Genomic DNA, 13,687 nt, shown 5'->3' with positions numbered 1-13,687 from the left:
AGTCTTAGAACAGACTTTTCAGGTTTTTATTGTAGAATAGTTAATACATATCTAATAAAGTAGACAAGTTTCCATTGCTGTCTCATTTTTGTTACGAAGAATGTTTCTGCCATAACCATTTTTGTTGTTGTTGTTTTGAGCTTAATACTGATTGAAGGAGATTCAGAGACTTCCTAATTGTGATACTGCATTTCATGTATGTTATGGAAATGTTACAGTAACTGCCATTTCAAAGCAGCAACTGAACAACCCCAGATATAATGAATCAGCTAGTATTTGAATAGACTAAAAAAGGCAGAGCTTTCTTTTCAGTTTTGGGTAATATTTATGTCTTCCCTGGGAAAGGAAATCACAGAACAGTTTTCACATGGGAATAGCATTCCTACAGCATTAATTTTTTATTTTTCTAGTTTTTGAGAGTGGACCAAGATAAAGACAGAGAATGCAACCTGGACTGCGCAGGTTCCCCTCAGAAATCGCTCTGTGCATCTGATGGAAGAACTTTTCTGTCCCGGTGTGAATTTCAACGAGCAAAATGCAAAGATCCTCAGCTGGAAATAGCCTACCGAGGCAATTGCAAAGGTGAGGAAATCAAAGTTTCTCTTGATCATAATGAAAAATAATAGACGCTAAAATTGTTTTTGGAAATATCTTTGTGTTGAAGACTAGGAGTGTTGGACTTGAAGATTTTTCTAAAACAAGTAGGTTGAAATCCACCCTGTTATTTCTATAACACTACGCTATGGAAAGATAAATTAATCTTGAGTCTTCATCAAAATTATGACGCCCACACCCATTTATACTACAGTAAGTTACTGTTAAGGAAACTACATGGTTAGGTCCTTGTTCTGGACCATATTACCGGCAAGCTCAGAGAAACTCTTAAGATTGTTATCTTGCAAGGTTTCGGCACTTTGGTATTTTGAGTTAGAGATAGTCAAATTAAGTCTTGCATTTCCAAACTACAATCCTTTAGAGGGGGGTGGTGGTGAGGGGATTTCAATTAAAAGAAGGAGAAAAAAAAGCTTTGTAATGCATAGAGCTCTCACAGGCCATTCCTACATTCCTATCATCCATTCTTTTACTTCTGATCTCTGTTTAGAGAAATTGTATGACATGCAAACCTACAAAATATCCGTTGTCAAATCATTTCACTTTTAGAATAGCGTGGTGCTAGAGAATGCATTTCCTTACTGAAGTGTAAGGTGATTCCCACCACAATGATCTTCTTTCTAAAATGTAATAATAGCAGTGATCATAAAGATTTACTTTCCCTTTCTCTCTGTCTAAAGAGAGGGGCAGGGTGTGGACGTGGGGGCTGGGGGGGAGGAAAACCCCAGAGACCACACCAATTCAACCTGTAGGAGGCAATTTTCCACATCATCTCTCTCCATTAGCTCCAGAAAACCTCTGAAGCATCAAGACTGCTTCAAAGAGACATTCTGTCTCATCTTCTGCCTAGATGAAATAGTATCCTCATTCTTCAGCCCTTTCATAGTAAACCATTGTATTACCTGATGGATCTATTTACTTTGGTGAACAAGGATAACATAATGAAGCTACCTGAGCCAAAGCTTTTATTACACTCATGAATGACAGAGAGAATTATTGTGCACTTTGTATTTGTTCATTTTATACATTAGAACATTATACATCTTTATGGAAATTAGTTTTGAGAGTTTTTCTTTATTTTTTTATACCATATTGAAAATATTATCTGCAAGATTTTTTTTTTCATAAAGATGTGAATTGCTCTACTAAATGTGTCCTCAGTGATGCAGTCAAATTTTTCTGCAGTCAGTAACTGTAATTTGGAGAACTGCTCTTTTGCTGTTTATTATTAATGAACAGAGTGCCAGTACAATTGTAGAACTTGAATTAGACACCATAGGCAGTGCATTGTTAATAGCAAATACTCATTGTGTTCTCCTCAATCAAATATTTTTAATCTTACAATTAAATTAATACAAACATCACCCTAATGTTTAAATATTTTTCCTTTGCATGGTAATAGGCACATATTTGCCAATAACATACTTGGTCAATATCAGCGAGACTGATTTTCTTTTAATTCTACATTTTCATGGTATTTTTTATTCAGTCAAAGCAGTCTTAAATTTTGAAGTGACCAATATCTTTATTCCTACCCATGGCTGCAATCATCAAAAGTATTTCAAGCTGTAAAAACAAGTTTTAGAGAAGAGAAAGATGATTTGTTGGCCAAGCTGCAGTTTCAGTTTTAGCATTACTAGAGCTACTTCTGATAGTCTCATCAAAGGTTCTGAAAGAGCTAAATCCTCAGATTAAGACCTCTTTTGAGCCAGTTACATTTGACTGGGGAAATTTGTTTTTGCAGGTGATGCTTGATGAAAAAGCAGAGGGCTGTTTTAGTAGAGCTAACCAAAAAGTGATGATTTCATTTCAGAACAACTTTCAAGGTTTCAGAATTTGCTTTCATTCCATGTTGGAATGGAAGCAGATCCTGCTGGAAGTGTTCATCTGTCCCCCTAAAAAAACAGACACCCACCCTAAGTCCCCAATAAAGCATTGGTTTTGAAGCAGATTTCGAGGTTACTAGTGCAGGAAAAAGGGAAAGAAACACACGTTTGCATGAGTAAGTTCTGAAGGGAGAAAAGAGATTATTCCTGGTATAGGTCTCATAACTTTAATTCGGTGTCTGATATTCATTCGGTATTGTTCAGAAAAGGCAGTCTTAAATCTGTATCTGTCTCCTCCTTTCTTCTTTTGAGGTAAAAATCATTATTAAGCTCACAAAAATCTTCTCTGAAAATTAAATATTTCCAGGTTCCATTTTAATTAGTTGAAAATATGGTGTCTAGCTCTTTGTTTAGTTCAGTCTATTCAAAAGAAATCTAAAGACCTTGACAGTTTATGTTGACAACCTTTTGGAATAATTTTGAGTCCATCATTTCTTGTTTATATATACAGAACTGTGGTTTGTTTTTATATCCATAAGGAAGTTTGAACAGGCACCAGACTGGTGTCTGCTTTCTCTGTTTCTTTTTTCCTTAGAAAGCCAAATTTAGATTGACTCTTTCTCTTCTTTCTCCTCTTTCTCACCTGTTCTCAACATTTTTCTCATCTGTTTGGTTTTGATTACTTAAATACCAAAATTACAAAGGGATAGTTTGCTTTATATGTGCTTGCTTTCCCCTCTAATTCAAGTTTCATTCACAGTAACAGTGCTCAGCCCCGGTAATTCTTCAGCATTGCAAAGGAAACAATTTTAACATCCTAGACCTTAAAAGATCACAATAAACTGGTAGCATTTAAACCATTTTTTCCCTTGCACTTCTGTTTTAGTTCCTGATGTCTATAGCAGAGATCAAAACAGTTTAAACAAGCCTGAAAATGAATGAACTGTGAATCCTTCCACTCAGTTCTGAAAAACTCACCTTTGACAAAAAAGCATCAAAATAGACTGTTCTGATAGTGTTTTTTTCTGCAGACATTAGTTTAGTAATTTATTTTTTTTAACTCCACTTCCAGGCAATGCTGGAATCCATTGGTAAGCTTGGAAATGCTATAAGAAGTTAAAATCTTACAAAATTTCTAGCTTGCTTTTGCAGTTTCCAAGGTCTCAAAAAATCTGTGTACACTGTAGATGAGTATACACATTTTTGGATATTTTTCCAAAAAAAATTTAACTGTGAAGTTCTGGAGTTTTGCCACTTGCTCGACACAGACGTTTACTGTGCAACAAGATTATGAATCTAAAAAATAAATGTATGTTGACAGCTGAGAAATACTATTTGTGTTAGGTGGACTGTGAAAATATCACCTGTGATGGGGATCAACTACATGCACACACAAATGCTTCACAGTCCATATCTGGACCAGCATAGCCAAGGAAGCAAAACATACAAGAAGTGGAAAAGCAATATGATTGCTATTAAACTGCTCATAAAAACACAGGCACTATGTCTAACAAATTAATTAAACAGTGCAAGAACACAGTAGAAGCACCCACACATGTAAGGTGGTAGAGTGCTCACTGTTGTGCTTTGAGACCTGGCCAGGTAGTGCTTTCCCGAGGACTGTATCTGTCTGGCTCAGCAAAAAGATGGGTGAAGGACTGTTACCAGCAGACAGCATGCACAGAGGTGCCTTCTTTCAGGGACTTCAGACTGTTCAGCCTGAGAACTGAGCCTAGGTACTCTTTACTGGACTCTCCTGATGCATGCTAAGGAGGATTTATTCCTATGAGTAATATAAACTCAGGGAAGAGTCCTTTAGCACTCATTCCTACCACTACAGCTGGTGAGGATGGGACTGGAGAGCTCTGAATGTCACAAAAGGAAGGCTTTGTAACCTATAGAATAGATCCTTTGATATTCTTTGTTAGTGCATGCAAAAAGTACATCTTGAAGTTCCTTAGTCTTGAAAATAGGACCAACCATGCAGAAGTGTCATGTCTACAAAAAAACCCCAAATGATGCAGTTGGCCCTTATGAGTAGGAAGTGTTGCCCATCAATATGTTCTTCTGTAGGGCCAGTAGCTGGGGGGATTTTACATGATTTGGAACATAGTATGGATTACTCCAAAAGGCTGTGCTTGTATTGAAACTGGAATGGACGAAACATCAGCTAAAATCGTGTTCCCTAGCAGGCAGGGGAAAGGCATTGTTAAGTGAAGATCTGCTTCTTTATTTTACAAAATAAAGCTGAATATGTCACTAATTGCTATAGATAAGACTACTTGAAGCAAGTAGTTTGGTCTTTTTCATTGTGCATTTGTACAAGGATTTGGGATTTTTTCCCCTCTTTTTCTTTGTTAACTGTTCAAAATAACTCTGTAAAAAAAAAATAATTTGCTTATATCACTGTAGGAATTTTCTATTGTTATGAAAATTTTGCATTATCTATACAAAAGAAAAAGCGAGAATGCTTCAACTGAAAATGACAATGTAGGAGCTTTACACAGGGATATTTAATTTCTGAGGGGTTTGGAATTTAGCCTGGCTGACACTCAGAGTATGTATTCAGTATTTGCAGAGGTGGCCCCAACAGTGACTTACTGCTTTGTGAGTACACTAAGGAAAGCCATCATACAGAGTAGTGTCATTGTTATTCTATAACTATGTAGATCCCCTTTCTGCATTGGAAACCTCAGATAGCTCGTGTGTAGTTTAATTCATTTATAGTATGTTAAAGAGCCTCACTGTTTAAAAATGCTGTACTTTTATGGGCTATCATAATGAAAGGTACTATCTACAATCTCACAGTTCACATAAAGAACTGAAACACATCAAAATATGAGTGAGATTTCTCATAAAATAGGTATTTTACTATTTGTTTTCCTAAAAGAAAAAAATGCTCAGCACTTGTTTCTTTAAAGTAGGGCTTTCAGAAATAGTGAGAAGTTTAACCCATTTGAATTATGGGTACAATGATTTGATGAATGGATTAAGAACATGCTTAAACAAATTGAAATTATCTGAATTAGGGTACCTTTCTGTCCTTGGACAAACATGCTGATACGATTTTCTGTTTGTGAAGAGAAAGGAGGCATTGCTGGGTAGTAGTTGTTTTGAGCTCACAAATTAAGTTTGGTCCCATAATTCATGAATCCAAGCATAATTTGGGGAAACATTACTGTTGCCTTTTAGCTAAAGAATTGGGTTGTAAATTCTGGACATGGCTTCCGAGTGCACACCTTATCTAGTATTCCCATGGACTCTGCCATCCAGCTCTGGTTTACCTGTGAGCCAACCAGGTGTGAGCTTGGCATTTGCTTGCAGTACCTGAGAATGTCCCTTAGCTCAGTGTGTGGGCAGGGACATTGTCTTGGCCAGTGCACTTGCTCTCTGGAAGGCAACCTTATGGGTTGTGTTTAGGAGGCAGAATATGCTCCCAGGATGTTTCGTCTGGAGAGAGAAAAATGTAATGAGTAGGTTTGGTTCTTTTTCCAGCTGAAATGAGTGACAGTTGGACTGGGCCAAGGTGTCATTCTAAAACATAATCCTGAACACACTGAGACCTTGCGCAGTCTGCAGATTGAAAGCAGAACATGTCTTCATATCTTCTCACCTCTCCTTTTTCTCCTCTCCCTTTTCTTTTTGTTCTCATAGTTTATGAGGAAAAAAAAAAAAGAGTCATGCAGTTTTTTTTTATTATTTTGGAAAAAAAAGTATTGAAAAGAGATGTACTGAGAAGTGGTACTGGTTTTGGGGTTTGGTTTTTTTTTTTCAGGCATATTTTCTCACTGTAGACACTGTGTTTAGTATGCATGAAGACTGCAAGTTTCCAGACTGTGATGCTGGCAATCATGAGAGAAACACTTATCAGCTCCAACATCATTTTGGTTTTGAGTCTTCATTTAAATCGTGTGTCAAGCTGTTACATACACGTCAAGCTACTGTACTAAAATTGTTGAGAAACAAAATATTCAACAACTCAGTGAATAAAATTAAAATTTATGTTTCTCTGAAAGCAAGTGGAATTTAAAATACTCAATTTTTCTGGATAATATTTCACCGAGCACAATTTGCTAAGTAAGGCATATAAAAAGTAAGGACAGAAGTAAGGCATATAAGAGCATTCTTGGGCACAAAAAATGTAGCTTGTTAGAATCAAATATGCACTACTGCAATTGTAAGAAAGGAATCTTTTTGTTTTGTTTTGTGAAATTTTCATTTCTGCTCATGTATTTTCCATTTAAGTTTCAGATAACATAAAAAGGAACTTCTTAAAAGAAGTGAAGTAGAAAGTGCTAAAAAAACAATACTGCACTGAAGATTAGGAACCACCAACAGTTGCAAGCCTTCTCAGACTTTCAGTAAAAGAATTAGTAAGCTGGCTCATATTAGACTTCTCTAAGCTATTAGCAAATCTCTGCTCTACTCTGCTCAGAAAGTGTGGTGTAGCCTTTGGTATGCAAAAAATCAGAAAACTGTAACTTTAGTTTCTCTTGCAAGCATTTGATTCAGTTCTAGTCAGACTGTATCTCTCCAAATGTGACTGAGAGAAAACTGAGAGAAATAGTGTGCCAAGAGGAAATCCAGCACAGCATTCCTTATTTTATCTTAGAGCTTAGCTATCTAAATTGCTGTGTGGCTGCAAAATGTGGGGGGGAAAAAAAAAAAAGAAAACAACAAAGAAACCTCACACTGCTTGGGTCTGTTAGATGCCAATAGAGAAGAGTTTAGGCTAAGATTACTCTGCTGTTTTGTTCGAATCCAGAAAGCAGCAATAAAAATAAATAGTGAAGGAGTTGGCCAACCCTTGTCACGAAGCAGCAAGTCTTTGTTTTATGGCTCTGTCAGGCTAAATGTCTGTGCTGACATCCTTTCCAACCCAAGAGACTAATATCTCTGCATCTTTAAAACTGACACTTTCACCATTTATCTATCACTAGAGGCTACAGCTATTTATCTGCTTTGTTTTTAAACATGATCAGTTCTGCAGAATATACATTGACCTGGGAAATTATTGTGTTGTGAGTACTGTATGCTGTATAAACCAAATGGTGTCTTGTGTTCTGAATTAAACTTCTTTGTGCTAAATTAACTACAAATTAAGACCATTTGACTTACGTCACATCACTACAAGTTAGCAAAGGGGTATAGCAGTGGGAAAGAAGCACAAAAGTAGAAGTGAATTCTGTTTCATTGTTAGGACAATTCTGTAAAGTGCTCTGGTGGACAGCTAACTTTAAACAGCTTGTTGCACTTCATGTTTCAAAGTTTAAGGACAAGTAAGTGTATAAAGGTGTTCTGGCGTAATCGAGGTGCAACAAGGGAAACATACAGAGAAATAGGGAGAAGCTTGTGGATTATGTCTGTCTATACAAGGTCTGCTTGTTCACATCAATGTGACTTTAGAAAAGCTTTCTCTTTAGCGTAGGAACTTTTGAGTGTCTGTAGAAAGCTGTCAAGGGAACTTTTTCGTCAAATGAATAAGTTAACCAGTTTATATGTAATATTTACAAAGTAATAAATATTTCTTATCTGTTCAGCAGAATATTTCATCTATAATAAAATACTAAACTGTGAAGTGCATTTTATGCATAAATACATAGCAAGGTCATGTCACACACTTTGCTCTTTGGAAGCAAACAAAGTTTGCTCCATGAATTGAGACTGAGAAAGGTACTTTTATTCTTACTGAGATACATAGCAAACCAAGAAATACCAGATGAACTAAACTGAAACTCTTGCAGGAGATTTATCCATTCTTTTGGCAAGCTGTTTATTTTCCCAGAGAGAATCTGGGTTAGATCTCCCTGTAGAGCCCCAAAATTGCCATAAATTCAGTAGTATCGAATGTCACTTTAGAGATGGTGCTTACACCTTTGATGAGTTTGTGTCATTGTTTTAAAGATAAACTTCTACTTTGCAGTAATAAACTTCTCTCTGTATGATATATTATTCAAGGATTAGCCAGCAGAGTTGAATTTGATGGATGTTTTTTCCCCGAAGCTCAGTGTTTTTGGTGCTGTACTGTTGGAAATACTACCAATAAAATGAGATTGGTTCCAAGTCAGTCTGGTGCTATTTGTGAGATTAATTCTGTTTCCAAAATTTCCTATTGACTTCAGTGCTATCTTGGGAAGATTCTGCAGTAATGTACCAGCATTCACTTCACTTCATAGGTGAAAGTCTTCCTTGTTGCATATAGAATCTTAGCACAAAATTAAGATGTCTTTATATTTTGCTTGTGCTTTCTCTTCAGTGGTCTGCCCTGGAAGCCAAAATTGTCACCAGGGCAATTCAGAAAGACCTGCCCAAACAGCTATAACTCTGTACTCTCCTCAGCTCTGTGTTTCTGTCCACTCCCATACAACTATTTTTGTCTTCAGTTATACACCCCAAGATGTGTTTGTCTTATCAAACCTTTGGCTGCCTTTGCAGTCCTGGTGCTAAGTCACAGAGGGTACAATCAACACATTAACCAGCAGATTGTGTTTCAATGCACTGAGCTTTGTACCAACCAGTCTGACAGCTAATACCTTCCCGGAGAGCTGATTTAAGGTAAAATTCTTGCTCAATTTCTATGCCATGAGAGGGGTTTTTTTGTTTATTTTGGTTTTGGTTTGTTTTTTTTCCACAAGGTTCCCCACAATGTTCTGGGATGTAAAAACCCATTTACCTGGAGTTTAGAGGATAAAGTCTCACTGAGTTGCCATAATTCAAAATTACAGCTGGACATACATATCTTCAAAATTAGTTCTTCACATTGTATGACTATAAGCAAATAAGGCCTCATTTCAGCCAGCTTTTAACAGGTCTTAGGACTTAATGGCCTTTTCTCAAGATCATGGACCAGATTCCAGCTTGAGCCTACTAGCTCCCTTATTTAATACTTTAGCTAGGGAGTGAAATAAAGTGGGAATTCTAGTAACAGATTCAAGGCCCTTATTTTTCCACTAGACAGTTCCAAAGATTTAAACAAAAACAGATTTGAAAAAAAATACGTTTATAGCATTGCGCAGTGCTTGTCAACCTTCCAACACCTTGCAGCCTTGGAGTTCCCTCTACTCACAGGTTCTTACCAGAGGGACATTGCTCATCTCAAAAGAGTTTCGCCTGTTTTGGTCAGGGTCCATGATGAAAAATCAAAATCTGTGGGCTGATTAATCAGCACAGAGGTACCAGGTAAATCCTACCATTTTTCATTCTCAGTCTTCATTTTCTGAATTGATCTGAATGATTCCTGTTCTAGATAAAGAGCGAAGTTGAATTCATATGTGAGAGAGTTTTCTGGTATCCCCTTAGATGTCTATATATATGTATATTTATTTATTTATATAAATCCCAATCTGACAAACCATATAAGCCTACACTCATCCTACTAATTTGAGATTCATGTGAGTCATCTTCATTAGTTAGACTACCGCAAGGTGCACAGAGGGCCCTGTAGACAAGAATTATCTGGGTGCCCTCAAACGACTTTGCACAACAAATCCCAGATTTGGCTTTGCTGAATGATCACGAGCAATGGCCATGTGAAAGGTTTGTTTCCCTATGGATTAGGATCTTGACCATGACTTAGGTGTGTTAAGAGCTACAAGATTTCCCTACAGCTATCTCTTTTCTGGTATTTTGATGTGAGCTTATGTTTCAGCTTTTCTCCCAGGCATGTCACAAATTTATTTACTCATCCTTTTTCAGCTCTTATTTATATAACTGTCTAGTCCTTAAACATCTTGAATTCTTTTTCTTTGGAAAAATTGTCTGTAATTATACAGTAGATTTTGAAGATATTGCAACCAGGACACAGAGACAGATGCTCAGATGGTGTAATCTTAAAAATTTGTTACAAAAAATATTATAACTTCTTTTGTCTTCAGTGATTTATTTTATTTGGAAGGGATTTAGCTCCTCTGAATTAATAATTTAATTGGTCATTAATATTTTGAGTATCAATGTTTATATATGTCTTCTTTTTATCTTAATCACCCTAATACATTTCCTCTATCAGGTTTGGGTCTCATTTCTGTGCCATAGTTATTCTCCTGTGGTAATATCTTGGTAAAATAAAAAATGGAACTGGAAATAATATTTTGACTTTACACAGTATCAGATGCTTAACTTGATAAGAGATTTTCCTCATGGTTTTTTTTTCAGCATACTGAAGTATAATAATGCCCAACAGCTTTAAAATGTTTCCATGGTTATAAAATACAAAGTAAGACTTCAAATGTGAATTTTATATTCCAATAAATTTGGTAATTGTTGATTTTAAAGCATATTAGATCATCCATGAATAGGAGGCCTTTAGAGCATCGGGCTGTTTAGGAACAAGTTTGTGGACAGTTTTGGAGAACTTCTCTTTCTCCTTGGCATGTTTTCATGATAATTCAAATGTTGGAGATAATTTACAATCCTGCTGGTACTGTACCAGAGACCTTATGTGATGGAATTTATATCACTTTTCCTTTTAGACATTTAAACCACATGTCATTCTAGAAAAACGAGGACAGAGGTCCAACGAAGGAGTGATTTATTTTCAGTTAAAATACTAGCTACATTAAAACCACATGTTATTAAGTACTGTATAACCAAACCATGCTCAGAAGAAGGCTTACGACACCAAACCTTGCATAAAATGTTTCTTTTTTTTTACCCAAAAAACTTCGGCAGTGAACACATTAACAGACTTTACCTGAGCTGCACAGTACATTGGCTGTACTTTTCCCCTGATGAAACAAGCTATTAAAGTGCCAGAGTACAAGTTAATTCAGTTCCTCCTTATTTTTCTTTCTCACATTTCTGGACGCTTGAAGTTTTCTGATCATTTTAGGTATCATTGCATCTCTGTGAGCATCCCTCCTGAAAGAGCATAATACAATTAAACTAAATGCTAAAACTGAAATATAGTTTTTCATTTTTTCAAAATGAAACAATTTGTATTTTGGGTGTATTACCAACATGAACTCTCTAATGCTCCTGTTAGAAGAGTAAAGTAATGCACAGAAGTAAAGCACATGAATCCGAGACTAGGAGGGAAATATGAAGATTAGAATTAAGGGGCCCCAATTTTGTTTTCAGAATGTAAATGCTGAGGACCAGTTTCTTTCCTCATTATGCTACACTTCCACACCAGATTGCCTATGACTTGAAGGGATTTTTTAATGCTAATGTTACCAGGTGAGTTGTCAAAAGTTAGTAGAGATGACCAGTGAAGGATTTATCCTGTAAAAAACATCTCTGCTGTTCCAACAAGTTTCTGTGCTGGTTCTGTGAATGTACGTCTGGATCATACCGGCACAGAGAGGGTGCTTGGGGGATGAGAATTTAGCTGGCTCAGCTGTGTGCTCCTGGGAATGCCAAAACCCTGTCAAGTGTTGTTGCCTCACTGTTCAGATTCTCTTCAATGTGCATCTTGCATAGACTAGAAAGACTGTCCCTGTGCATTCAAAGAACTTGATAAGCATTAACGAATCACCCCAATACTCCTGTCTCACAGATATTCACTGGATAGTTTCTGTCAAACAGACTTTAAACAAAACAAGCATCAGAAGCAGCAAATTTCTCTGCTTGTATGTTTGAGATCATTCTAATTTGGATGTTACAGTCACATCTTGAAATCATTAATACTACCTTAAGCTCACTTACTATTCTCATTTTTCCTGAAATTGCTTAGCTCAAGCAATTTTGCATCAGCAGTTCTGATTCTGCGTCAGCAACATGCTAAAATTTGTAGTGTCTTTAAACATAAAAAAGATACAAAAGCTTATGTTATGTGTCTTTTTCAGCCCTTGGCTGCCTAATTGAAATAAAGTACATGTAATAGACAATATAATTTATTAGACAATAGAAACCCCACTGAATTAAATCTGGCTGGTTTGCTAACTTGTCTTGGGTACCAGTACCAGGTAATGAAGGAAATGGTGCAAGAAATCACATAGTGGACAAAAAAGGACCATGTGTTAGACTTGACTTGAGCCATGTTTAAATCATCAAATTTTAGCATATTATGAATTAATCATGTCCAAAATTATTATTGAATCACCATCCCAAAATGTCCCTGTGTGCTACAGTATAATTTATTTTTTTTTTGCCAGTTTGGTAGGGACATCTGTAGTCATAGGTGAGGTTGCTGCCTAACTGTAGTAAGCAGTGTGAAAATTCTCAGTAGGAAGTACAAGGAAGCTATGCTCTTGCTGCCTCCTTTGCCTTTCCTGAACCACCAGAAAGCTGGTGCTGCCATCAGCTCTGAAAGAATATTGTGCAATGGGTGCAATGTGGCAGCTATTGCTGTGTTAAATTGAGAGGAGAAACCCTGTTTGGGTTTCTGCTCTTCGGCAGCATTTAGAACTGAAAGGTTATATCTCTAGAGATTTCTCCATTTCGTTTCCCAATTATGGATTTCTGTCCAGAAATTATTATCCTTCACTGGTTTTCTTCCCTAAAAACAATGCAAGTGTTGGTACATTTTCCCTGATTAAAATTCTGTTTCTCTTTACATGAATCTCTTAGCCCTCTTCCTTTTTCAGAATATAGATGGTCAGCCATCTTTTCTTCATATTGCATCATTCAACTGACTTGTCTTTTTCTTTTCTTTAGATGTTTCCAGATGTGTGGCTGAGAGGAAGTATACGCAGGAACAAGCTCGTAAAGAATTTCAACAAGTGTTTATCCCAGAATGCAATGATGATGGCACATATAGTCAGGTTGAAAATTTTTCATTTAGTATCTTGCATGGCTGTAAAGTCAGAATATGTGTGTTTGAAAAGGGTAAAGAAGAGACAAATACAATGACGAGAAATGTAATTTCAATTTAAATGTAATTTGTGCTAACACTGACATCAAAAAAATTGAAAGAAAATCCATGTTATGTGCAGAGTCCTTGTTCTTTTTTTCAGACTTGGCCAGCAAAAGAGCCAAACATTACTATTGTTTGTGTAATACCTTCCCTGTTCTTCTAGGATGAGGCAACTGAGTCATTCTTGCAGCCCCCTGAATACAGATTAGATGGGAAAATACTTGGAATTTCTGATCTGTTCCTGATTTGAACCAGAAATCTTGCGACCAGAGTACATGTCTTAGTGCTAAAGCATGAATCATACAAGATTCTTCCCTATTCTCAACTGAATTTCTTTCCAAGCACATGTTCTGAGACTAATTTACTTAGCTTAGATCATGGAATTCAGAAGGGACACAGTTAGAAGCTTAGCCTGTGATACGTAGTCCAGTTAAGATCACCTTCTGCCACCTCTGTA

At 36.5% G+C, this 13,687-nt stretch overlaps 1 protein-coding gene across 5 annotated transcripts in view; it reads left to right on the top strand.

The window, feature by feature from the left end:
• Positions 1–13,687, top strand: part of SMOC2 (SPARC related modular calcium binding 2) — a 139,627-nt gene that overhangs the window by 42,911 nt on the left and 83,029 nt on the right. For all 5 annotated transcript variants that reach the window (XM_064648907.1, XM_064648906.1, XM_064648905.1 and 2 more), the window contains exons 2-3: positions 411–582; positions 13,032–13,138. In XM_064648907.1, the coding sequence (XP_064504977.1) occupies positions 411–582; positions 13,032–13,138 (279 nt within the window). The remainder of the gene's footprint in view (positions 1–410; positions 583–13,031; positions 13,139–13,687) is intronic.

Source organism: Pseudopipra pipra, chromosome 3 (genome assembly GCF_036250125.1).
Source record: "Pseudopipra pipra isolate bDixPip1 chromosome 3, bDixPip1.hap1, whole genome shotgun sequence".
Lineage (NCBI taxonomy): Eukaryota > Metazoa > Chordata > Aves > Passeriformes > Pipridae > Pseudopipra > Pseudopipra pipra.
The sequence above is the reverse complement of the archived record's forward strand: the minus strand, read 5'-3'. Positions and strand labels throughout refer to the sequence as shown.